The 26,332-nt window shown below is 43.0% G+C and overlaps 1 protein-coding gene across 3 annotated transcripts in view; it reads left to right on the top strand.

Moving 5' to 3' along the window:
• DPF3 (double PHD fingers 3) overlaps nt 1–13,033 on the top strand; it is a 221,714-nt gene extending 208,681 nt beyond the window's left edge. The window contains exons 11-12 of one of the 3 annotated variants that reach the window (XR_012159436.1): nt 1,461–1,680; nt 12,329–13,033. Coding sequence is in view for 1 of the 3 variants with exons in the window: in XM_073348533.2 (XP_073204634.1) it covers nt 1,461–1,531 (71 nt within the window). In the remaining 2 variants the exon portion in view is untranslated. Of the gene's footprint in view, nt 1–1,460; nt 5,451–8,760; nt 11,023–12,328 lie in introns of those variants that run through there. The other 2 variants (XR_012159434.1, XM_073348533.2) reach the window with 2 other exon arrangements.
• Nucleotides 13,034–26,332: the final 13,299 nt, after the last annotated feature.

The following is a 26,332-nucleotide window of genomic DNA, read 5'->3' as shown; positions in this document are numbered from 1 at the left end:
GAGTTCTTTGAGATATTATGTCCCTAGGGGTACTCCACTCTGCCCTCCCTTTCCTCTCTGCTTCGGAGTCCTTGCCTTTGAACTTTGGGGTTGAGAAGAAACTGGAGCATTGGCGTGTCTGCCCCTCCCTATATATTCTCCATCTGGAGCATGAAGATGTGTAGGGTGCAGGCACAGACCCGTGGATGCTGCTCCTCAAAAATCTCTAATGGAAGGTGTGCACCATAGGGTCAAAACATCTTGAAGAACTCCAGTTACTGTAGAGGTAAGAAATCTCTCCTTTTCTTCCCCAGTAGAGTTTATAAATGCCCTATTTAGAGATGGTCTTATGGTTTAGGCCTGTCTGTAATGTTTTATGGGAATGGTTTTGTTTTTGTTAATCCCCATACAATATCATTAAACATGGAGTCATAATGGCCAATGAGACTCCATCTTCTTGTTGTGTTCAGGCAGCATGTGCAGTACCTCCCTGACATATTTAGACAAGCCAAAAACTATTTAGAGTAGTTTTCAGTGCTGTTCAGACCATCTGTACCTTGGAAAGGGAGGAATTTTCAGATCAGTATTATGTTCAGTACATAGTTATGTCCTTGAAAGAAATTCTACTTGAAAGTGTTTCTGCTGGTTCTGGTTTGTTAGTTGGTTTTGGAACAGAAGAACTGGCCCATTGATCTACTAGTTCTTGAGGTTAGTGGGCCTTCAATTAAAATCAATAGAGCCCAATAGAAACTGACAGAGGCCTACAGAATGATTCTAATGGAGTGTACTGGAATGTCCAACAGGGCTGAGACAAGAATAATTATGAATCAACCATGTAGCCATGATGTGTAAGACCACAGGAGTTCTATGTTTTTTAAAATTTTGCTAAAGAGGAAACTAAACTGATAGGGAGAAACTTTTTGGAAACTGAATAGACAAGATTTCTGTTTAATTGGGAAGTGCTGGGATTAAGTTATCAAATGGCAAAAAGTATTGTGAGGCTGCACATCACAACTGACCAGTAACTTCTGGGGATAGTCCGACTCTAAGGGTTTGGTTACACTTAAATTTTATAGCGCTCTAACTTGCTGGCTCAGGGGAGTGAAAAATCACCCCCCTGAGCGAAGTCAGAGCGCTTTAAAGCGCTAGTGTAAACAGGCTCCGAGCGCTGGGAGCTAATCCCCTCGTGGAGGTAGATTACCAGGAGCGCTGAGAGAGCTCTCTCCCAGCACTCATGCGCGACCACGCTCGCACTTCAAAGCACTGCTGCGGGAGCACTTTGAAGTTTCCAGTGTAGCCATGCCCTAAGTGAACAATACCAGCGGGAAAGGAGCAATGCTGTACTTGCTTCAGAAAGATATTGGAAATTCCAGTTGGGGGAGATACCTTCAGTCCCATTGAAACCATCCCTAGCTTACAGTCTCAGTATTCAGAGATAATACTGTGCATGTGAGATTGATTGATTGTTCATTGATTTACAGGGAGCTGGAGTTGTCATTTGTGCCGAGAACTACTCAGAGAGAGAGCATCAGCTTTTGGCTTTCAAGCCTGAGGAGCTCCAGGGATCAAGATGCAATTTGCTTCTGGAGTTGTGGTACCAGCGCACAGTTCCCATCCAGAACACAAAGACACACACATGCACGCACACACACACACACATCGAAGAGAATGGACACTCAAGTATAAGAAGAGATAACAATGGTATTTATTGTCAAAGAGTAGATTTCACTAATATAGCACCTCCTGGGTTCTACTAGAAGAAACATGTTCTCCTTTTAATGCTCGAAATGGAATCTTTTCACTGCTGTGCATGGTTGATGCTGTATTGTAATAGGCTCACATGCATTATGTTAAGGGGGAAATTGTTACACTGATACCGAGGAGTAGATTTTGTGTGGCCTTGTGCTTTTTTGTTTGGTCTTCTTTGTAAACAAAGAAATAGCAACATAGTTCCCAAAGCACTACTGATGAGATACTTTGGTTGGGATGTTGGGAACTATTACTCCTCACAGGCTTGACTGAAAACCGAAAACTGAAAACCTCACAGGCTTGACTGAAAACTGAAAAACGGTGTAGTTCTAGAGAGGCTTTGAAGGTTGTGGTAGCTCTGTTCTTCCTGAGTTGTGACTAACACGAGCATATTGCCACTGAGACAGGAACTGATCTAAAATTCCTTGGGTGACCGTTTCTTTGCTGAATCGTCAAACCCTTTCCTTTTTACTGATATTAGAAATTTGATTTTAGTGTAAATGAAAGAAGAATAGAATATATATAGACTCAGAGGCACCTACTCCACCCCTCTCCAGTTTCTTTTCATGTTCAGGGAGACCATCTTAAAGTGGCGCTGTTATTAAGATCAGATCCAAAAGGCTGTTTTTTATTTGTAAAGAGGTGAGGAGTAATGGTTTACAGAACCTGAAAAGAAAGATTGCCATGGTGGTTTTTAAATTTAAATAAAAATAGCTTTTCTTTATTTAAACAGTCCCCTGATGTGTAGCACACCCAAACAAAATAGCACTGAGCTCATGTATCAGAACCAGGAAGCATCACTGTAATTCACTGTATTGTCACTGTCCAAACTGAGTGAAATAGAGAAAAGTGAACAACAACAAAACAAAAGCATCAATGGAGAATAAGTATTTTTTAAACAATCTTCTCCATTTCAGTAATCTAAGGGGTCAAACATGTAAGGACTATTTTTTAAAAATATGATTTTTAAAGTTGCAAATATGCTACTCCTGATTCTATCAAGTATACAAGAATTGTTCTACAGTATCTTGGGTGTGACATATAAAATCTGTTTATACACAGATTTAAAAGCTTGCATGAGAGGAGGAATGTAATATAGGTTGATGAATCCCAAGCAGCATGAGTGGCTCAGGATGCCTATGCAAGGTGGTAAGGACACTAAGATTGCATTTGGGATATACATATTAATTGAAGCCCCTCTGCAAAATTATTCACCCTGAGGATTTAAATTAACATTGTCAAAATAAATGTAATTTAATTTAAAAAAGGTCCTTCCCTGTGTTACTAATAACACCTCAGACTGTTAAACTTAAATGAATTGTATAAATTTAATTTACTTTTAATTTTTTATGTGGTTTGTTTAGCTTTTTCACTTCTTTCAGCTTGGACACAGAAACCAGTCTGGTCAGTTTCTCAATCTTGTTCTCGTGGACTCACACATAGTGCAGTTGTGTGTGAGTTCACAAAACTGCCCTAGAATTGTTTCAATCCCACGAAAACTATTTTCTTTACATTCCAAGGTGGTACCTGAGCACTTTATTTCTAGCCCTATTGCACCAAATCTACCCCTCGTGCAGCTCTATTGTCTTCCCCTGGGATTAATTTAATCCATTAGTAGGGGACAATGCCCAAATGTAGCGTCCCAAAACTACGAGATAGTGTCAGTTGAAAAGTGTGCAAAAATCATCTTTCTGACACACATTGGGAGGGGAAGATAGAAGCTTAAATCTCTACTACAGGCCTACATTATACAATCCTAGACCATCAAATAGCATTTGTGTCCACACAGCTACAATAAGATGATTTACATACTATTTAAACAAAACCATTTAAAAACTTTAAATGACCAACTTTCTTTCAGCCTCATTGGGCAACATGCAGAAGCACTTCAAACTATTCATCCCCATTGTCTCATCCAAATCTCTGAGCGGCCGTCACCTTTCTTTTCAGCTCCCTCCTGTCTGTTAGAATCCCCCTAGGAAGAGCTAATGGAGTCTGTCACATTTCTCCAATGCTCCCATGCACGTGGCCTTCTTAGTTTCCCTCGGCGGATGTGCTGGATCCATAACTAGAGACTGAGTCGGATTCAAGATACTAGAGGTGCCCACACCTTTTGGTACAGAAAACGCACTGGCAGCTTGCCAGGAGCTGGATGGCCACAGCTTATTTGCACACACATTTGCATACATTAGTTAAGCAAAATAAATTGCCATGACTTTCATATTTGCTGCCTGTTGCAGTTAAGCCCTCACGAAAATTTACAAGTGTTTAGCAGTGTCATCTCCACCTTGCACGTCCAGGGAGACTGCAGCAGCAGCCCACATCCTAAGATTCCAGGAGCCTCAGTTGGCCTATCAGCTGTACCTTGTGTCCCTCTACTCAAAGCATTAACAAGAACTGATTGTGTTAGAGCCTCTGCATTCCATATCCAATCTACCAAGGCAGAGTTAGTTGCTACAGTCCAGAATGCACATGTATGAGTTCAGATTAATAGTAACTTTCTTGTCATGGTCCAGTTACACTTCATTCATTCAGGCTTTACTCTCGCATATCTACATGCACAGACAGTTCCAGTTAACTTCTAGCAGCCTGATAAATCCAAAGCTTTCACCTCTCTGACATTAAGATGCTCCTGCAACTTATATCTCCCCGCTTCACAGCCTTATTCTTAGGCAATAGGCAGGTACATTCCACTCAGTAATAGTTCTTAGCATGTACATAGGGCTGGACAACTTCAAAGTGTTTAAAACATTCATTATTTAATCTACACAATACCCATTATGTAAATAGTGCTGTACCCATTTTACAGAGACACAGAAAAATTATACCATGTCTTGCTCATAGTCATACAGTGAAAAAGTGGATTCACAGTCAGCTTTTTTAACCATCGGACACATTTCCTTATGCTACTCCTTTGCTGTACACTTATTTAAAGGAACAATCCACAATAAGGCAGTTTTCGAAACCCAGCATAATCATGACATTCTCACAGGAGAACTAGGGAAATGTGGTCCAGAGTAAATTACTTTAAAGTGGGTGCACAATCGGTTGAAAGACAGTAATCAAAGAGTAGTTATCAATGTTCACTGTCAAACTGGGGGTGGGGGTGGGGTGGTATATCTGGTGGTGTTCTGTCCTGAGTCTGGTACTAGTCAATATTTTCATTAATGTCTGAGATAATGGAGTGGAGAGTATGCTTGTAAAATCTCTGGATGACACCAAGATGGGAGGGGTTGCAAGCACTTTGGAGGACAGGATTAAATTTCAAAATGACCTTGACAAATTAAAGAATTGGACTGAAATCAACAAGAGGAAATTCAATTAAGACAAGTGCAAAGTACTTCACTTATAAGGAAAAATCAAATGCACATCTACAAAGTGGGGAATAACTAGCTAGGTGGAAGTACTGCTGGAAAGGATCTGGGGGTTATAGTAGATAACAAATTAAATATGAGTCAATGTGATGTAGTTGCTAAGCAGGTTAATATCATTCTGAGATGTATTAACAGGAGCCTTGTATGAAAGACACAGGAGGTAATTGTCCTGCTCTGCTCAGCAATGGTGAGACTTCAGCTGGAGTATTGTCATAGAATCATAGAATATCAGGGTTGGAAGGGACCCCAGAAGGTCATCTAGTCCAACCCCCTGCTCGAAGCAGGACCAATTCCCAGTTAAATCATCCCAGCCAGGGCTTTGTCAAGCCTGACCTTAAAAACCTCTAAGGAAGGAGATTCTACCACCTCCCTAGGTAACGCATTCCAGTGTTTCACCACCCTCTTAGTGAAAAAGTTTTTCCTAATATCCAATCTAAACCTCCCCCACTGCAACTTGAGACCATTACTCTTCGTTCTGTCATCTGCTACCATTGAGAACAGTCTAGAGCCATCCTCTTTGGAACCCCCTTTCAGGTAGTTGAAAGCAGCTATCAAATCCCCCCTCATTCTTCTCTTCTGCAGGCTAAACAATCCCAGCTCCCTCAGCCTCTCCTCATAAGTCATGTGTTCTAGACCCCTAATCATTTTTGTTGCCCTTCGCTGGACTCTCTCCAATTTATCCACATCCTTCTTGTAGTGTGGAGCCCAAAGCTGGACACAGTACTCCAGATGAGGCCTCACCAATGTCGAATAGAGGGGAACGATCACGTCCCTCGATCTGCTCGCTATGCCCCTACTTATACATCCCAAAATGCCATTGGCCTTCTTGGCAACAAGGGCACACTGCTGACTCATATCCAGCTTCTCGTCCACTGTCACCCCTAGGTCCTTTTCCGCAGAACTGCTGCCTAGCCATTCGATCCCTAGTCTGTAGCGGTGCATTGGATTCTTCCATCCTAAGTGCAGGACCCTGCACTTATCCTTATTGAACCTCATCAGATTTCTTTTGGCCCAATCCTCCAATTTGTCTAGGTCCTTCTGTATCCTATCCCTCCCCTCCAGCGTATCTACCACTCCTCCCAGTTTAGTATCATCCGCAAATTTGCTGAGAGTGCAATCCACACCATCCTCCAGATCATTTATGAAGATATTGAACAAAACTGGCCCCAGGACCGACCCTTGGGGCACTCCACTTGATACCGGCTGCCAACTAGACATGGAGCCATTGATCACTACCCGTTGAGCCCGACAATCTAGCCAGCTTTCTACCCACCTTATAGTGCATTCATCCAGCCCATACTTCCTTAACTTGCTGACAAGAATACTGTGGGAGACCGTGTCAAAAGCTTTGCTAAAGTCAAGAAACAATACATCCACTGCTTTCCCTTCATCCACAGAACCAGTAATCTCATCATAAAAAGTGATTAGATTAGTCAGGCATGACCTTCCCTTGGTGAATCCATGCTGGCTGTTCCTGATCACTTTCCTCTCATGCAAGTGCTTCAGGATTGATTCTTTGAGGACCTGCTCCATGATTTTTCCAGGGACTGAGGTGAGGCTGACTGGCCTGTAGTTCCCAGGATCCTCCTTCTTCCCTTTTTTAAAGATTGGCACTACATTAGCCTTTTTCCAGTCATCTGGGACTTCCCCCGTTCGCCACGAGTTTTCAAAGATAATGGCCAATGGCTCTGCAATCACAGCCGCCAATTCCTTCAGCACTCTCGGATGCAACTCGTCCGGCCCCATGGACTTGTGCACGTCCAGCTTTTCTAAATAGTCCCTAACCACCTCTATCTCCACAGAGGGCTGGCCATCTCTTCCCCATTTTGTGATGCCCAGCGCAGCAGTCTGGGAGCTGACCTTGTTAGTGAAAACAGAGGCAAAAAAAGCATTGAGTACATTAGCTTTTTCCACATCCTCTGTCACTAGGTTGCCTCCCTCATTCAGTAAGGGGCCCACACTTTCCTTGGCTTTCTTCTTGTTGCCAACATACCTGAAAAAACCCTTCTTGTTACTCTTGACATCTCTCGCTAGCTGCAGCTCCAGGTGTGATTTGGCCCTCCTGATTTCATTCCTGATTTCATTTCATTGTATCCAGTGCTGGGCGCCACAGTTTAGGAATGATGTTGAAAAATTGGATAGAGTTCAGAGGAGAGCACCAAAATTATAAAAGGTTTAGAAAACCTGTGAGGAAAGGTTAAAAAAACAACTGGGCATGTTTAGTCTTCAAAAAAGAATAAGAGTCTTCAACTATGTTAAGGGCTGTTATAAAGAAGACAGTGATCAATTGTTCTCCATGTCCACTGAATATAGGAAAAGAAGTAATGGGCTTGATCTGTAGAAAGGCAGATTTAGGTTAGACATTAGGAAAACCTTTCTAATCATACAAGCATTTAAGCTGTGGAAGAGGTTCCAAGGGAGTGGGGTGGAATCCTCATCACTGGAAGTTTCTAAGAATAGGTTAGACAAACACCTGTCAGGGATGGTCTGGTTTTACTTGGTCATGTGTTAGTGCAGGGGCTGGACCTGTTGTGGTCTCATCCAGCTTTACACTTCTGTGGTTTGATGATTCTAAGCTCTAGTGTAAGGGAAAAACATTCTGGGGACTCTGTTGTCATGCTTCCCTCTCTTTTTTTCATGGCAGGAAGTAACATTGAATAAATGTCCATTCAAAGTTGAACAATTTTCACCATTTTTATTTGTTTCTTGGGAATGTTGTTCTTAGAGGCTTTTAAAAAACTAAATCGGTACATTAAAAAGTAAATGGTTGTGATTACAGTAAAGGGGTTTCTCCATTGGCTCTGGCACAGCTGTGTGAGTCGTTAGTGGTACTTGATGCGAACCAAATATTGAGGGTTAGACTAGGATAAAAAGGTGAGTGTTTTAAAACTGCTAGTGAATAAATGTGAACTGATACTTTTAAAAACTCCAGTATACAGTATTTTAATGCAGATTGGAGCAAACTACCAAGGGAAATGATGGATTCTCTATCTCTTGAAGTGCTCAGATCAAGACTGGATGCCTTGTTAGTTGATGTGCTTTAGTCAACCACAATTACAGTCAAACAGTTAGTCAAACACAGGAGTAACTGGGTGAAATTCTATGGTCTGTGACATAGATCAGATTAGATCAGCAAATCTCAACCAGGGGTTTTTGGGGGGCCGCAAGCAGGTTTCAGTGGGTCCGCTGAGCAGGGCCAGCATTAGACTCACTGGAGCCCAGGACAGAGTGCTGAAGCCCTGCCGCGTAGGGCTGAAGCCTGGAACCCTGAGCCTTGCTACCCAGAGTTGAAGCTGAAGGCTGAGCAATTTAGCTTTGCGGGACCCCCTGTGGCAATTGCCCTGCTTGCTACCCCCGAACCCCAACCCTGACTTTTATATGCAGAAAAACAGTTGTTGTGGCATGGGTGGGCCATGGAGTTTTAAAAGCATGCTGTGGGGCCCTCAGAAAGAAAAAGGTTAAGAACCCCTGGATTAGATCATCCATTAATGGTCCCTTCTGGCTTAAACTCTAAGGATCTATTGAAACACATGATAGCTGGTTGAGGTGACGTGAAAATACAGCTCCTCTCTGTACCAGGGCCCTGAAATATTTTTCATTAAAACATATTTGGTCACACATTTTAACCCATCCTCCCCCATCTTTTATCCTATTTTAGATGAGCCCTTAAAGTGCAGTTATGGGAAATGATTCACCTGTGTTGGGACAGTGAGTTGCAAACTGCTTCCTGTGTGCCCATGGGAGCAATTACATTGAAAGAGACAGCCTAGCACCTCAGCTGTCCTACCCTAGGGATTCTTCCAGAGAGGAGCAACTATCAACTCAGCTACACTGGGTGAGGCTGTCCAGGAGATGTGTTGAATCCCCCAGCCAGCTTGGTCCTGGCCCTTCCGTGTTCTTGGCTCTACTGACTGGATCCTGGTCCAGGAAACCAGTGAGTAAGTGAATCAGGCGCATAGTCAGAAAAGGTGACTGTATCTAAGCAGTACCAACCCATGCAACAGATCTCTTCCATGTGTATATCTGAGTCAGATGTGCTTATTTTACTATCACAAGCAAATACTCCCCGTTAGCCCTTCAGAGCTAATACAGCTATGGAAACATGAATAAGATCCTATTCTCCCACAGGGAGCATCAATAAAATTGTCAGTAGCTTGATTTTGAGATCCAAGATTGAGTTTGCAGCATTCACAGCAAAACCACGACTTAGCTTTTAAATGAATCACATTTAATGCAGAAGCAAAGAGAGAAAACTAAAGATGGGATCATCCAATTACATAGTCCTGTGTCTGACTAGAACCACACTTCACTCTACTTGGAGGGAAGTTTCTGTTACTACCCTGAGCTGGAAAGAGGTGCCAAAGAATGCCATATAATTAGTTTGGATTTCACGGTGACTGCTCCATGAGAGCCTTAATATTGTGTAGTTTGGTGGTTGGTTTGGGTTGGGGTTTTGTTTTTGTTTTGTTTTTTGTGACCATGGCACATTTAACCTTTAGTTCTTCCCCTTTAGTGCAGAGCCTGAAAATAATTAACAGTTACTAAAAAGGAAAATGAGGGTGCTGCATTTTTTCCCTTCCCTCTCACAAAGAAAGGAATATTTGCATTCTTGACCAACAGCCTACAGTGATTGTATTGTGTGACTACCGGTGAGTCCCTCTTCATTTTACCTAGCATTGTGCTCACCTCAGAGTTAACAGGATTTTGTACTTTCATAACGTCTTGCATCGGAGGCACTCAAAGAGCTTTACAAACAGTAAATTTTACCTCATGCCACCCAAAGGGCTTTTTCAAAAGCACCTGTTAATTTTGAGTATCTCAGTTTTTAGGTTCCCCGACTTGAGATTGTGCACTGCTTTCCACAGTTGTTGAGCGCCAACTCCAGTTGAATATAGCCATATGCTAACACAGCTATCAGCATTGGTCAGGGTGGAGGGTGTCCATTTTCTAGCATGTGTTTTATTGCTAGTGTGGTTGGGGCAGCACTATCCTTTAACTGTGTTAGCAAATAGTGGTTTAGCTCAGGTCTTGAGACTGGAAAGCCACTGTTAAACTGCATTCATATGAAGCAAACATTACTCCCCGTGGCTTTTAAACTGCTATTCCCAAGCTTCTCTCCTGCACTCTGAAAGGGGTTTATTACACTCTGACTCAAAAAGATAATTTCCTACACAGCATATTAGGTGTGGGGCTGTTGTGTTTTCTCTTTATCTGCTGTCTGTTTTTTGAAAGGGGTCATACAGGAGGGAGAAAAAAGGATGAATGTGGAAAGAAATATGAATTAAGGCTGTCACTGTTGCAGGGCTAGTGTACCTTGTGCACAATGATGTTCCAGGGGATTATTTTCTTCAGTGCAGCTGTTTAATTCAAAGCTCTTGCATCAAAGTAGTTTTCTTAAGCTTGGCCTACACTTAAAAAAATTTAGATCAACATAGCAGCGGCTCTCAGGGGTGTGTAAAATCCACACCTCTGAGTGCTGTAGCTATGCTGACCTAACCCCCAGTGTTGGCACAGCTAGGTCAACAGAAGAATGCTTCCATCAACCTAGCTACCATCACCTGGTGAGGTGGAGTTCCTACAGCAATGGAAAAACCTCTTCTATCAGCATAGGCTGCGTCTACACTACAGAGGTTATGCCAGCATAGCTGCAGCATTGTAGCTATGCTGCTGTAGTCCCTGTAGTATAGATGTGGCCATAGAAACAACTAAAACAAGGGATTGTAGGAAAGTATTTCAAACAACCATGGAGCAATAGGAATCATTTAGAGTGGTACATGAGGGTAGAACTAGCAGTAACAGGAAGACAAATGAGAAAGGGAAAATTTAGATTAACAGAAAGATCTCCTTCAGCAAGATCTATCTATCCAATATATCTATGACTAAACACTGAAATTTGTTACTCTAAGAAATAGTCTTCCAAGGGAAAAGTGAAAGAAGCGGCATTGCTTCAGTTCAGACATTAAAAACTAGTCCGGATAAAACAATGGAAATAACACAATCGGGAACAAATCTGCATCAGGCCCTGGGAATAGACTTTGTAAAGCCAAAGGAGGACAAAATTTCAAGATGGAGAAGACGGACAATTATACCTAAGGCAGCCAATGGGCTGAGGAGGGTGAAATATTCACCCTGAAATTTAGCAAGGAAGAGGTTGTTAGAGACTCTGCTGAAAGCAGTTTCAGTGGAGTGTAGAAAGTGGAAGCCAGATTGGAGAGGCTCGCACTGTTATCTTGTGATCCATCTGTTGTGTGCACCTGTTGTCTCTCACTGTAGACTCGGAATGTATGCCCTGCGGTGCAGGGACCTCCTTTTGCTATAAACCTGTACAATGCTTAGCACAATGAATCTGGGCCTCTAAGATGCTTCCGCATTACAAATAAATAACACGTCTTTCCCATCTCCAGTTCCATGAGACTGTTCAAACTGTTGTTGAGACTGTTGCATGAAACCTCTAATCTGGCAGGAGCCAAATTTGGGATCTGAATGGAGGGGAGGAGCTGAAGCAATGGAGAAGGGGCAGCACTCACGCAGTTCATGATAAACCTCTCCAAAGATTTCATTGCTAACATCAGACCAGTTCATAGTTTAACGTGTTAATGTTTTAGGACAGGGAAAGCTGAGTATGGGCTCATTTTATTTCACCCAATCCCAGGACTAAATCTGTGGCATTCTCTCTCTCTCACACACTTGCACCCCCTCACGCCCACGATGTCCTTTGTGTTTTCCTGATGTGAACCCTGTGTGCCAGCAACCTATGCTAGATATGGTTCTTAACTCCCCTGCTACTGCAGCAGCCACAATAACTGCAGGAAATATAGTGTAGTCTATACAAGCTCTGCCCACAGTTCAAAACCACAGTGTCTCTACTAAAATGACCAGCAGTGAAATAATTAACAATATGTACATTTTAATTGTCATCTTTGGGCTTCAGCATTAACAAGCAATTGAACTAAATGGAGCAAGTTCCGTCTCTCAGAACTATTGTTTCTCTCTGCCTGTGTGCAGGCTTAGGAAATAAACTCTACTTTAAGTTACTTGGGAGGTTTTCTTCACAGCCAGAAGGGATAGAATTTTTGTTTTGGTCCACTGGAATCAGGAAATCTCATTGTTATTCCCAGTTCTGCCAAAGCCTTGATATATGATCATGAAAAGTCACCCAGTCTCTGTGTCTCAGTTTCCCCATATATAAAGTGGAGATGGTAATTCTATCCCATCTTTGTACACAGCGTTGAGATCTGTGGATGAAAATCACTGGATAAGGACTAAGTACTATTATGAAACCAGGTCACAGCTGAAGATGGAGAAGAATTCTCTTCTAGTTATCCACTACACTGTTCCCTCCTACCCCATGAAAACCCTGACAGCCTCAGGTCAGTGGTACTGCACACACAGATGAGATTCAGGTGACAGTTCAGAGGTCTCATGCTGAACAGTCAAGGCCCTGCAAAGGAAATGAAAAGCTCTTGTTGATTGGCTGTATTTTCTCATTCTGGTCAGAGAAGGGCAGGAGCTGGGACTGGCAGGCAGCCAAATCTGTCTTCAGTGGAGATATAATTACTAATAATGACCTCCAGCCCAGGCAGCTAGTTAAGTGGCTTTTCAGGGCAGGCACCAACCCCAGTCTGGATTATATGAGATAAACTCGATTTTTTGGAGGGGAAGGGAGCTAATGTCCTTCAGAGCAGGAGGTCTTTCTGGTCCCAAGGGAACTCTCCCAGCAGTAACATCAGCCCCCAAATACCTCACTGTCATGATTACCATAACAACACACTCTCAGTCAGCAGCATCGTTATTAGCACTGGTACCTTTAATTAGAGCCAGAATGTGAAACCCTTACTCTCACTGATGACCCGTTACACACACACACAAATAGCATGACTGACATCAAGAGGTACATTATGTAGTAAGAAAAGGAGTACTTGTGGCACCTTAGAGACTAACAAATTTGTTAGTCTCTAAGGTGCCACAAGTACTCCTTTTCTTTTTGCAGATACAGAATAACATGGCTGCTACTCTGAAACTTGTCATTATGTAGTAAGGCACTACTTAGCATAAGTAAGAGTGGCAGAATCTCGCCCGTAGTGTTAACCAAGGGATAAACTAAAAGAAGGATGATTGGAAGTTGCCAGCGGGTGCCCTAAAACCATGGAGGAATGTATGCGCACTTAAGTAAGGTGGGCTGGCAGACTATGCAAGCATAATCTGCATGGATGGGTGGTTAAAGTATAGAGTTCTGTTCCCACCTCTGCTGCTGAATTGCTGCCTGATCTTTAGCAAGTTGTGTAATTCTGTCATGCCTCCGTTTGTCTATCTGTAAAATGGGGAAAATAATTAAGTTTGTCACCATGGAGGAGGGGCCTAATAGGATTTATGCCTTGATTTTACAGTCGTTGATGGGAGCTGGAAGTGTTTAGCACCTTTGAAAATCAGGCCAATAACTCTTTAATGTTTGTAATATGCTTTCAGACCCTTGGGTGGAAGTGCAAAGTATTATTATATTACTCGCTTATGCATTTGAAATATCCACCATTATTGTTATTTTGGAACAGGAAAACCATTGTTTCAGGTGAATTTTCCTCACCCAGAGCTTATAAATTCAAATGTAAGCCATATTTCATACTCTGCTGATTGCAGCTTTCTCAGATACTGACATCCTTTTAGACTTCATTCAGTCCAGTCCCCACTATGACTCAGTTCACTGAAACCCAACATAGGCCACGCAGGAGCTGTACCTGCCTCTTTCAGAGGATGAGGATAGGGGTTTAGTTCAGCTTTTTTTCACATTCCTAATGAATGAGAAGACTGACAAAATCCACTTCAGGTTCTTCTCCTTTCCATGTTGTTTCAACAGCAAAGAGTGAAGCTGAATGCAAGTTAAGTTGAGCTAGTGGATCTTTATTAAACGCTGTGTCCTGTTCTCTTCATTCACATTCCCTGTTTTTCTGGTGACCTCCAATGATTGTCCCTCCAAGGTACATGGGCCCTCTGACTCCAGTTCCACTGATCACAGTGCACATGTCCTGAGTGAGTGAGCAGGCTGTCCAAGAGAGTCTTTCTTGGTCTGGCACTAAGACTTAGTGTTAGTTAGCCTCATTTTACCTGTGCAGTCCTGGGGAGTGACACACTGGGGAGTTTTGTCCATCGGGAAAGGATTCAAGTTATGCCTCTGCCATTTAATATTTCTAAGCTGCTAGTTAGCAGTAGTTGAGGGAATTGCTGTGTGGTTTGTGGTCATGAAAATTAAGATTGGAATTGCCTTTAAATTGTCTAAGATACAGAGTGAATGAGTGTCACATAGGCAGAAGACACCCTCTCCTCAGCCTGTGAACTGTGCTTGAACATAGTCATTTGTTGACACACCAGACAGTTGCAGGTATCGTAAGTTCAAGACTTGATTTTGATGCCCTTTGCCCACTGCTGATGGAGCCTTTGCCACTGCAGCTAGATGGAAAGAGAATCTATTCAAAATCAGAGGAACAGATAAAATGTAACACATAACATACCCACCCTTTCACAGCTCCCCAGAGAATATAGCAAAAGGAGTTCTTGCCTGATTCTTTCTTATTTCCTTGCTCCTACATTCTTATGGAAAGGCAACAGTGACTGAAAAATTTCCAAAGGCTAGTTTCATTAAAGCTTTTTTGAGAATCATCTTTCCATATTTTGTCTCATATCATCTCTTTTTCTTCTCTTAAAATAAAACCTTACTGTATTTCTTAACAACTGTATTCCACAAACTAGTTTAAAGGAGCATGTTCAACTCTGTAATCAAAATAGGCCCCAACCTAAATCTTAACACCTCCAAAATTAATGGTGTTTAAAAGCTAAACTTCACAATGGCCCCTACTTCCATAAAGGGTTGAACCAAACCTAGAGATCTGGAGAGCCTGGAATTTTGGGGTTGCTGAAATTCAAATATTGAGCTCATTCCAAGTCAGAATTAATAGTCTTGTAATGGTTTATCTGCTCTCTTGGCTATATGTAAAATGCTGTTTAAAAACATAGGGAAAAATGTTCCATTCCATCTCAACCTGCCCCTCCAGCAGGCATTGCATTTTATGGTCTTCCTACTGCAGCAAAAGTCAACATGAGCCTCAACATTGCTTAGTTTGTTGCATCAAAATGCAGGCTCATTCTTATGGGATTTTTTATCTGAGGACAGTAGTAGGTTTTCTTTTTAAAAAAAAAAATATTTAGGATTCTGAGGACATTCCTTACAAGATATGATCAGTTCTAAAGTAGGCCATATTTTGGACCTCATTAGGTAGGCAAGTGCCCTCTAAGAAAAATGTTTTCCTCCCTACTTTCTATTTATCTGTAAGAGAGACAGATATTTGTCCTGTGAGATTTAAGCAACTGTTGAAAACTAAGATGGTGCTGGAAGGTTTGGACCATTTGCAGTCATGTCAACACGTAAAGTTCCTGTCTGGGCTCTCCTGGGACGCTGTCATTATGTCTGAAGTGACAGCCATAGTTCTTGGAGCACAGTGTCTCAGGGGATTGATAATGAACACTTCCATCACCATCTCACCAATTCAAACCAAGCCTGGGTCATTAGCTGCTACATGTCATTACCATCTAAATGCTGTGCTCATGGATTTGTTGATGGGCATTTATGTGCACTGCCATCCAGAATCTGACCTTTCCTTATTGTCATTACTCTAAGCTAAGAAACTGTAAATACACACACAACAGCCTATGTATTTTGTGAGCACTTTAACAAACCTTTCAAGCAAATGTGCTCCCTTTACTGGCTCTGCAGTAACAATTACTTAACAAACATTATCCTCAGAGCTGTGTTGGCATCATCTGTGCTGGTGTGCAAGGGAGAATGTTATTGCCAAGTTTTAAGCAAATTGTTACATATGACGGACAGTCAGTGCTCCAAAGAGCCCAAAATTGTGGATTTTTTAATAATTATCTTTCCACATTTTCCCCACCCCCGCTATTTCAGATTGAGCATTGCGCTTGGCTTGTGAGTGCTAGAACAGTTTTCCTCCCTCTTATCTAGAGATCTAGAGGGTGCAAACAAAGACTCTGGAGAAATACCATCAAACTTTGGGAGAGTGTGAATCTGGCTCTTTTTGTTATTGGCCCTTAACATGGTGATAATCCAAACTTTCCTCTTTGGTCATAATTGGAATGGGAAGCAGGATAAATCCTCTGTGACATCATAGCACATTGCCTTGGAAACAGTTTTGATGTAATCCTTTGGGTTTTTTTTAAATACTAAGGAAATGCTACAATGATCCGGCCTACTGATACTGCAGCGCTTGGGACTATTACTGTACAATTCTGTAATCATTTATTAAAATAAGGGATAGACTCAGTGATGTGTGAATTTTACTTGCAATGAATGAGGAAGAGGAGCGGGGGAGAGCCTTGATTCCCCTTTATTAAACGTGCTACCCCATTCTAGGGTCATGGTACAAAATGTTACATCTTACAATCGTGCTACTCTACTATTTGGACCATTGTTTTAGAATGTATTTATAAGGATGAGGGATGGGGGAGATGGAGAGCTATTATTGATGCAGGACAAGGTATATGACATATACATTAAGGGAGTTTGTGCAAGGGACCAGATCCTCTGCTGAAGTAAACTGGCATAGTGCCACTGACTTTGATGACAGAGAATCTTGCCCAATGTTTTAAACAGGCCCAGATTAAAGTCTTTTGAGCCCCATTCAATAATTTAAGTGTTTTAGGCACGAAACCTATACCCAGTATCTGTCATTATTTTCCCCTAAAAATTAAACTTACTTTACACACATGAGAAAATAGGAATTGTTATCCCTCATGAAACCAGTCTAGTCTAGTGTCTGACAATGGCCAGTAGCACATGCTTCAAGGAAAGATGCAATAATCCCGGTAAGAGACATTATGGAATAACTTGCCATTAGAGCAAATTTCTTCCTAAACTGAAGCAGTTAGGGATTGGCTTATCAGTTTTAAATGTATTGCCTGTTGTTTTAATTGATTGTCCCCTTGTTTTTGCAGAAGGAGAAAGGGTGAACAGAAAGGTGTGATCTATCTTCTCCATACCATTCATTATTTTGCACACTTTTAAACTGTCCTCTCTTATTCATCTCCTCTCTAAAGTCGTCTTTCCCAGTCCTTTCAATCTCTGTTTATATGTAAGTCTTTCCCTGCCCCAACCATTTTTTGTCAACTGTCTCTGAAATCAGCCATTTTCTGCTATATCTTTTATGAGGTAACTTGATCATAAGTGAACAGTATTTAAGATCAGGGCATGTCATCAGTTTACATAAAGATATTAAAACATTCTTAGTATTATTTCTAACCTACTTTTTACACTTCTTGACATTTTGTTACCTTTTTGACTGTGGCTGCCAAATGAGCAGATGTTTTATTGAGCTGTCCGTGGTCATCCCTAGGAATTTTTCCTTAGTGGTTATAGTTAATTTGGAACCAATCTGTTTTCTAACCAGTTTAACTGAAACTGCATGGGCTTTTTCCTTGATGTTTCTGTCACCACACTAGTCACCCAAGCACCACAGCTGGTGAAGTTATCATGTTGATTGAGATCCCATGCAAGAGAGCTACCACCACAAGGAAGGTTGTCTAATAACATACGCATACAACCACCGTCAACATTTTTCAAGCTGTCACATAGGTAGGCAAAAATGTGGCTTTTTTAGTTAGAGGCATTCCGTGGTCCTTAGCATAGTGTCCAAGTACCTCTCAGACATTAATCAATTAAGCTTCATGTCACACCCTGTGAGGTACCCAGCTTGATTCTCGGAGCCCGGGCTAAGTTGGTTTGGTTCGCAGTTGGGGGAAAACATCTGTTAACTTGAAAACTGAACATATAACCTATAGAAATCAATGAGACACCAGTCAATTCTGTCAATTTTTATAATGCCATTTTTATAGACTCAGTTTGTTGGAACTGCACTTTAAATATATTTAAAGTAATGAAATGTGCAACAAAATTTGTTTCTTACGTAATATCAATTTCAGTGTGAGGCCAGTAATACACAACTGTTGTGACTTCAACTTTCCATGCCAACACAGCATAAAATGCTGAATCCACTAGACATTATGAGCAAATCCTGACTCAAATTCTTGACCTGGCTGCTATGTAATTATTTAGTGTCAGTACACTCCACCAGGCTTTCTAGCCAATTAAAAAGTTGTAGGGCACGGGATATAGTCTTTTGCATCTAAGTCACATCTAGCCCAAGAAACATAGATCAGGACTGGAAGCTGTTAACTGACAGCTGTTTGGTTGCTATATGAAATGGATCGTTGGTCTCGAATTAATACCTAGTGTACAAATGTCCACACACAGACATAGCTGGCATGAATTGGCCCCCATGTTGGCATTCTTAACAGAGAAGCCAGGAATTGAATGGCTATGGGGATTGAGTTATCCTTTAATCTCCAGAGTTGGTCCCTCAAGGTCAGGAGTGAGGCTATTTGCTCTGTGGATTGAGGACTTCCATAAGCAATAAATGTATGATGCATTATTTCTGTTAAAAGTAGAAAGGTATCTATTTCCAGTCTCTTAATGCCTTGACCTAGAAATTTGTTTATAACCACCCTTATCCTTTAAGGCAGATGAACTGTTGTCATAAAAGTAGCGGGCTGGGGAAGAGCAGGCTGATTGGATAATTTCTGGGCAATACTGAGTGACAATATCCATCCCTTATCCAGGAGACAGAATGTTCTTTCTTCTGCACACTCTGCATGCTATAATCTATTGAGCTGTTTTAATGTCAATTGAGTTAGTCAAAAATTTTTTTAAGGGGTATTCTGTTTATTCTTGTGTTCTTGTGAGGTTCTTACCCATTTCTATACCCACAACCCTCTTTTCCATACTGGGGACATTCTGAGAGACTCCCTTCTCATTTAACTGGGCTCCCCTTCCCATTTAGTAATAAGGAAAGAGAAGGGTGGTTTGAGACCTAGCCTCAGGTTGAGAACCCCTTACCTCTTCTACTATGTATATATATCTCAATGTGCAGTGACTGCATCACAGTAACTTTAATGCATTATCTGTGATGTCAAGCTAGGATGGCTGGAGGTGGATAAGGATCCACACTGTTAAACCCAAGGTATCTTAAAATGTGAGGAGGCTGAGGAAGATTTCTAACTCTTGACTTTTTAGTGACCACTAGGTTTTCACAGGATGCCAGACCTTCTGTTCCAAAAGTAGTCTTTAATGATCTGAGCTGGAGAAGAGAACTTGGCTTTTACTCCCTACTTCAAAATGGAGCTATTGGTGGTTACATGTAGTCAGTTCAGATGGAGTTGATGTCTGGAGGAATCAACTTTGTTATGTATGGGCCTGTCCCAATAGTTTGTAACCATAGTACTCTAACACCAGTCAACAGAATCCTGGGAGGTCTTGAGCTGGTGGCAACAGAAAGCTCCAATCAAGAGTCTTGGTTTTCAGGGTGCAAGTGTTTTGAACTAGTGTTTGTGGGGAAAACACTGCAATGTCAAACAAACTTGCTTGCCCTCTCAGTCACAAAGTGAGTGCAGAATGACACTCAGAGGGAGGGGTGTTCATGTCTCAGTACAATGCGCTGAGCAAAAACGTTATGAAACCTCCTGCACTGAGAACAGCCAAAATCTTGAGTCACCATTTCAGAGAGACAAAAGCCGTCCCTTTGCATATGCCTTCGGGGTGGTGATAGGGATGGGTGAGAGAGAGACCTCATCATACCTTGGGGACAGAGGCGTAGACTTTGGGTTTTCTCCAGGGGTGCTGGCCCCCTGCTCTGCCCCAGACCCTACCCCCACAAGTTCCCACCCTCACCCTGCCTCTTCCCACCCCCATTCTGCCCCCTCCCCAAGCATGCCCTGCCCTTACTCCTCCCCCTCTCCCCCCAGCACCTCCTGCCCACCACTGAACAGCTGATCATGGTGGACGGGAGGCACTGGGAGAGAGGGGGAGGAGCTGATTGGCGGGGCTGCAGGTGGGCGGGAGGTGCTAGGCAGGGAGAGGGAAGAGCTGATCCATGGGGCTACCGATGGGTGCTGAGCACCCAGCCCTGGAGCACTCACAGCAGTGGCACCTATGCTTGGGGACCCTACACTATAGATCTCTTGCCTCTTTGACTCAAGTGTCTTCTCAGATCTGAACATCCAAGAACAGGAGAAAAATATGTACTTCTGTTAGTTCCCTCGTGTCTTTCTTTTTTCAGCCATTCACACTGCCTCCAAGTTGCCTGTTGTTGGCCTGTGTGGCACTTAATTGGAGTTTATACTGTGCTGCTTGGTTGCTGGAGTTCATTTATTATTGGTGGTTAGATATTAGGGTTACAGGTTTGGGAACCAGTGCTTTATTGTCAGAAGAGCTCATCATGATATTTTCTCAACCTTCCTCTGAAAAGTGTAAACTTAAAAAAAAAAAACCTCTGAAGTAACTGTATTGTTACTATGTGTGTATGTATACATTTGTTTTGATATGGTATGTTTGAGAATGCCCTTTGCTCACACCCAGTTTTGTAAAGTTCTTGATTTCCTTGTCAGACCCTTTTTTGGGAGCAGGGGTGGGAGGGGGGCAGTGGAATCTTACATTTTAAAACTTGATTTTTTTGTTGAGGGAATGTGTACAGCTTTAAGTTGATGAGTATTTGAACCCAGGATGGTCCCAAATCTCTTTACATTTCTAGATAGTCTTGGTCCAATTTCTCGCAAGGGAACCAACTCACTTCCAAAACGCTTGGAAAAATATGCTTGATAAAGCTACAAGATAGCACAGGTTCAGAAAACCCATCAATTTGTCCTCCATAGAAACATACATTATGTTTCCCCCCAGTTTGCAGCTATGTGAAGATACAGTGTTCTAGATCCTCGACGGATGTAAATCAGCATAACTCCACTGAAATTAATGGAGATGCTCTAATTTACACCATCTGAGGATCTGACCTGCTACGTTTAGTGAGATTTGCTGGTTAGGAGAACTGAGGATAAAATCCTGTATGTGGGAGAAAGAAGAGAGAAGAGGGTGATATGTGCTTGGGACCTCTTGACTTAACGTGACTTCTTGGATAGTCATACACATCTGCAGGAATGTATTCCAAGCATCTTGTACTGTTATTAGTGTCTTGTTCTGTGGCTAGTTAGCAGTGTTGACAACTTACCTAGCTAATATTCTGTTGCAACTTAGAGAAAGTGTAAACTATTAAAGAAAACAGGACATGAGAACTTGTGTGTACATTTTTTATACTAAAGCACTTCAATTAAAATGTGGAAAAAATTCTGCTGCCTGGGGCCTTTATTATGTGTTTAAACAGATGTGTGGAGCTAGAGAACCCTGGCTCTTTTCATGAATGTTTCACTGTTTATTTCGGTTCCTTCAAACAGAGAAGGGCAAAATCCACACCTGCTCTGTGTTCATTACCAGTGAAAGTTGGGCTTGAGCCCAAACCCCAGATCTGAACACATCCAGACATTTGGGAAATTCAGAGCCAGATTCTGAACTTTGTGGCTTAGACCAGCTCTAAGTGGTGACCAATGCAACTCTGTGAAGCTATCATACAGCTGATAACTAAGGGCTTGTTTACGTGGTGGTGCTATGCAGACTACAGCGGTGTAAATTGCAGAGCACTCTGACATGTTGCATTGTATCTTCCCTGTGTAGACCCTGCTGGTGTGAACTAACAGGTACCTGGTTCACATTGATGCAGTCAATACCTTTTTAGTTTGAGTAAGAAGGGTCTACATGGGGCAGTTAGAGAGCAACACTTTAGAGCAGAGGTGGGCAAACTACAGCCAGATGTGGCCCACGGGACCATCCTGCCTGGTTCCTGAGCTCCCGGCCAGGGAGGCTAGCCCCTGGCCCCTCCCCTGCTGTTACCCCTCCCCTGCAGTTATGCCGCCGCGTGGGCAGCGCTCTGGCCTGACGCTCCTGTTGGGTAGCACAGCGGCGTGGCTGGCTCTGGCATGGTAAGGGGGCAGGGAGCGGGGGGGGGGAGGGTTGGATGGGGCGGAGGTTCTGGGTGGGGGGGCAGTCAGGGGATGGGGAGCAGAGGGAGTTGGATGGGGGTGAGGCCCTGGGGGGCCTGTTAGGGAGCAGGGGTGTGGATAGGGGTCGTGGCAGTCAGGGGACAGGGAGCGGGGGGGTGTTGGATAGGGGGTGGGGTTAGGGGTAGGGGGTCCTGGGAGGGAGCAATCAGGGGTCAAGGAGCGGGGGGGGTTGGATGCGTCGGGGGTTTTGAGGGGGGGCCGGAAGTGGGAGGGGGTGGATGGGGGCGGAGGCCAGGCTGTTTGGGGAGGCACAGCCTTCCCTACGTGGCCCTCTGTAAAGTTGCACAAGCCTGATGTGGCCCTTGGGCCAAAAAGTTTGCCCACCCCTGCTTTAGAGCGATCTGCAGTTCACACCCCTGTGATCTGTACCAGGTGCCATGTAGACATAGTCCTAAGAACTAGTCAGTGAGTTACTATATCTTAGTTTTATGATGTGATAGCTTAGAAGTTAACTAAACGCCTTTGTTGATGTGAAAGTGGAGGAAAAGGTTACCCCTCCAAAAATACTGTAGGCATACTGGAAAAATGTGGACTTTGTCTCACTCTGCAAAGACAGCCCACAAATGGTTCATGTCACATTCTCCAGAAAATCTGTCTTCTCTCCCTAGTCTGTGTATTAAATTTAAAGATACTAAAGTATCTATCCAGGTACTTATATGGATCCAATTACTGTAATATCTTGAGCCTAAGATGTTTTTGAGATCTATTTAGCCACAGGCTTCAAGGAAAAGCTTTGATAAAATGGTTGACAGTCAGAAGCTCCTTGGCTGTCTACAGAAATGTATGCAGTATGAATGGGCACTTTGAATGCAGCTTCCTGCACAATGTCCCGCTTCACCTTCCTGTGATAAACACACACACAAGGCTGTGAACATGGAAGTCCTCAGTTTTCAGTGGACATACTGTTGAGGGTTCCAGCATTAGATAAATCACATTAACATGATGTTTTTCACTTTGTCACTGAAGTCTCGCAGCGAATGGAGACTAGAAAACTATCTTCCTCAGGGGGCTGGCTGCCTCAGATCAATGGTAATCAGAGTGTGGAGCCTTTCATTGTTAGGGTGCCTGTTGATATCTGGCATATCCCTATCTCAGTAATAACCCAAATTTATTACCATCTGATGGCTATCCTGTGACCTATGACTTATTGCTCTCAGTCTAGTTCTTAGTGGACAGATGTCCATGTCACAAAAACTACCACCGCAATTGTTTCTTTTGCTGGCCCTCTTAGCAGACAGGAAAAGTGAGTGGGCCCTGGGGAGAGAACCCTTCTTTCATTTTTAGAGGAGATTCCTCAATGTCAAAATTGACCCTGTTGGTGGGGAGAGCTTTCACCTCTTTTCCTCGTCCCAGATCTATAGATAAACAAAGACTTTCAGATTCCAGGGCAATTAATCCAGCACTTAATTAAACCAAAACTTAATTACACCCCCTCCCTCAGATTTCTGCTCCAAATCAGCGGTTCTCAAACTTTTTTCTGCCAAGGATCCCTTTGGCATCTCACTAATTGTCCCAAACCCCTTTCATTTCCAGTACTACCAGAATGCCCTTGTCAGTTTTGGCTCACCCCCACCAGCATGACTTTTCACGCATGATGCATGAGAGGTCATGCTGCGGGGAGACTGCCATTTTGGCAACAAAATGGTGTCCTCCTTGTGGCAAAAGTACTGGAACACTGTTCAGGTAGAGTGACCACCTTTACAGAATGCAAGAGCCTTGCCCCTCTATGGCCCACACCCCTGCTGCTCCTCTTTTCTCTCTGAGCCCCTCCCCCCCGGCCAGGTGAGAAGCCAGAGCCAGGCCGTGGTAAGAGCCACCTGGGGGTCCCTGGACCCTCCATCTGCCCTGGGCGGTGGGTCAGGATGCCCAAGAGCAGTTCCCAACCCGTATCCCTGCCCCACCCCAGGGCACACCACCCAGGGCAGGTGGAGGGTCCAGAACTCCAGGGCTCCCCACAGCAGCCCGGGCTCCCTGAGCAGCTCTTACTATTGCCTGTCTCTGGCTTCTAGCCTGGCCAGGGACGGGGACTCAGGGGGAAGAGGCGGAGCAGGGGGCATGGCCTTGTTGCAATGGGGAGGCTAAGGCCCACCTCAGCGTCATTCCCCCCACTGGGAAGAGGCTGGCATTGCCCCTGAGCCTTAGGCAGGTGTGGAGTGGCACTGCAGGGAATACGGGACAAATGCGAGAGTCATTCAGCCTGGGACCGGGACTTGAAATTTACATTTTGGGACTGTCCCGCCCAATTAGGGGCATGTGGTCACTCTATTTTCAGATATGTTTTGGCCCTGGCACAAGGGATGGACTCCCGAATAACCCATGACAGACTGTCAGGGGCCCCCACTTTGGAAATCACGGCTCTAAGTTACTCTAAGCACTGTTCTGTTATGCTATACATTATGCACAGTTCTGTGTGAAAAAGAAAAGCCAGTGCACCAAGGGTTTCAGGATCCTTTACTTTCGAATAGTTCTTTTTCCTCCCAAACATTTCATAATCCTGAGATAGGATCAAGTAAAACGGGACAGAATAAACAACAATGGAAGAATACTGGGTTGTCTCTTGTCCAGGGCCATATGCTCCAGAACCATGGAGGGGAAAAAATCAAATGGTGAAGGGAGAATGGGGGTATTGCTCTGCTTGGTGAAAAGGGATCTGAAGCTTAAGCAAGCTCAACCTTCTGAAGCATTATTTACCTTGACACCAAATGACTTCAATGGCAGTCATGACCTCAGCTGAATATTGGGCCCAGAAAGAAGGCTAAAACAGAGAGATTAACGAACGGTCTAAAAATGCCCGCAATTTACAACTCAGAATTCAACACTATCTACATACTACGATCCACATTATCTATGCAGCACTCATTACTGAAATATATCTGAGCACAATAATCCTTTTAGTGGGATAAGCTATTTTAAATTGACTCACCCTGGATAAAAAAACAACAACAAAATCCCTGGGTTTAAATTGCCATGAAAAAGGAGGCGCAAATTCAGCCTAGTTTTGTGTACCCAAAATGCATGTCGGGAGGTTCATGAACCTTTAAGCTCCATGAGGCTGCAACCAGAACCCTCCATTTTCAATTACCTTTGAATAGTGTGAAATATTCCTGGTGGCGAATCCACAAGCACTCATGGGCAGAGTTGAGGCTACCTGAAGTCTTATGGAAGAGATTGTGACTTAACTGGAAGAGAAGACATTTCAGCCCAGGGTTAAAAAAATACTGATTTCAAGATAAGAGTTTGAAGCCCTACAGGACAACATGGGTCTTTCAACCCCAGAAGAAAGTCTCCATGGACTCTCAGGACAACCTGCTTTGCTTTGGGTGATGAACGGTAGTGTAAACAGAACTGTGTCTCTGTGGTTACAGGCAAGTAGCTTTTAAGTTTCAACACATGAAAATGGTAATGTGTTTTCTCTCTGTATTTTTACATATTTGTGGTTTTCAGTAGCCATAATGACCTGTGAAACAGTGACTGATTGGTGGGGTTAGGCCCAGAGACAAATCTCTTCCAAGTGGGCATTACCTGCCAGGAAATGTACTTGCATTGGTCATTATTAGTCAGTAAGACTCTCTTCTGATAACCTGAAGCCTGACAACGATTTTCCAAGTGACAATCTCCGCGATGGCTTAATAGGCTACTTTGAAGTTGAAGTGCATGTTTTAAAAATGTTGTATTGGGTGCAAAAGGCAATGAGATACTCTGTTTAGCTATTACAGTGATGGACAGAGAGACAGATCCAAACAAATATATCTGACCTGCTAACAAATGTATCTTAAAATAGTATCACTATTATCTTTTTTAAGGTAGGGCTGGTCTTAAGACTTATTTCAGTTTTAAGATAAGTTTTAAGATTAGCTGGTCAGGTGTGTGATTGTTTGCCAGTGGAGTTATACTGCTCAAAGCCCTAGTGTGGACGCAGTTACACTGGTATGAAGGTGACTTACACAGATTCCTGAGTACTTTGATACTGATATAACTGTATCTGCAGTAGGAAGATTTTGCTGCTTTAACAATACCAGGGTAGTTAAAGCAGCAACACTTTGTAATGTAGGCAAGCCATTAATGAGCTCATTCTTCATCAAATTATGCTAGTGTTTGTGAGTTGGTTGCCTGCAAATTTAACTTACTGTAGCTGGTGATTCAGCTTTTTGTCATTTTACTGGTACATAGGTTTCATTGAAGGATAAGCCACACCTCAGCAAAGCCAGGATAAACTCAAGGGGTGA

The sequence above is a fragment of the Lepidochelys kempii genome, chromosome 6 (genome assembly GCF_965140285.1).
Source record: "Lepidochelys kempii isolate rLepKem1 chromosome 6, rLepKem1.hap1, whole genome shotgun sequence".
Classification (NCBI taxonomy): domain Eukaryota; kingdom Metazoa; phylum Chordata; order Testudines; family Cheloniidae; genus Lepidochelys; species Lepidochelys kempii.
This window is presented reverse-complemented; position numbering and strand designations above follow the sequence as displayed.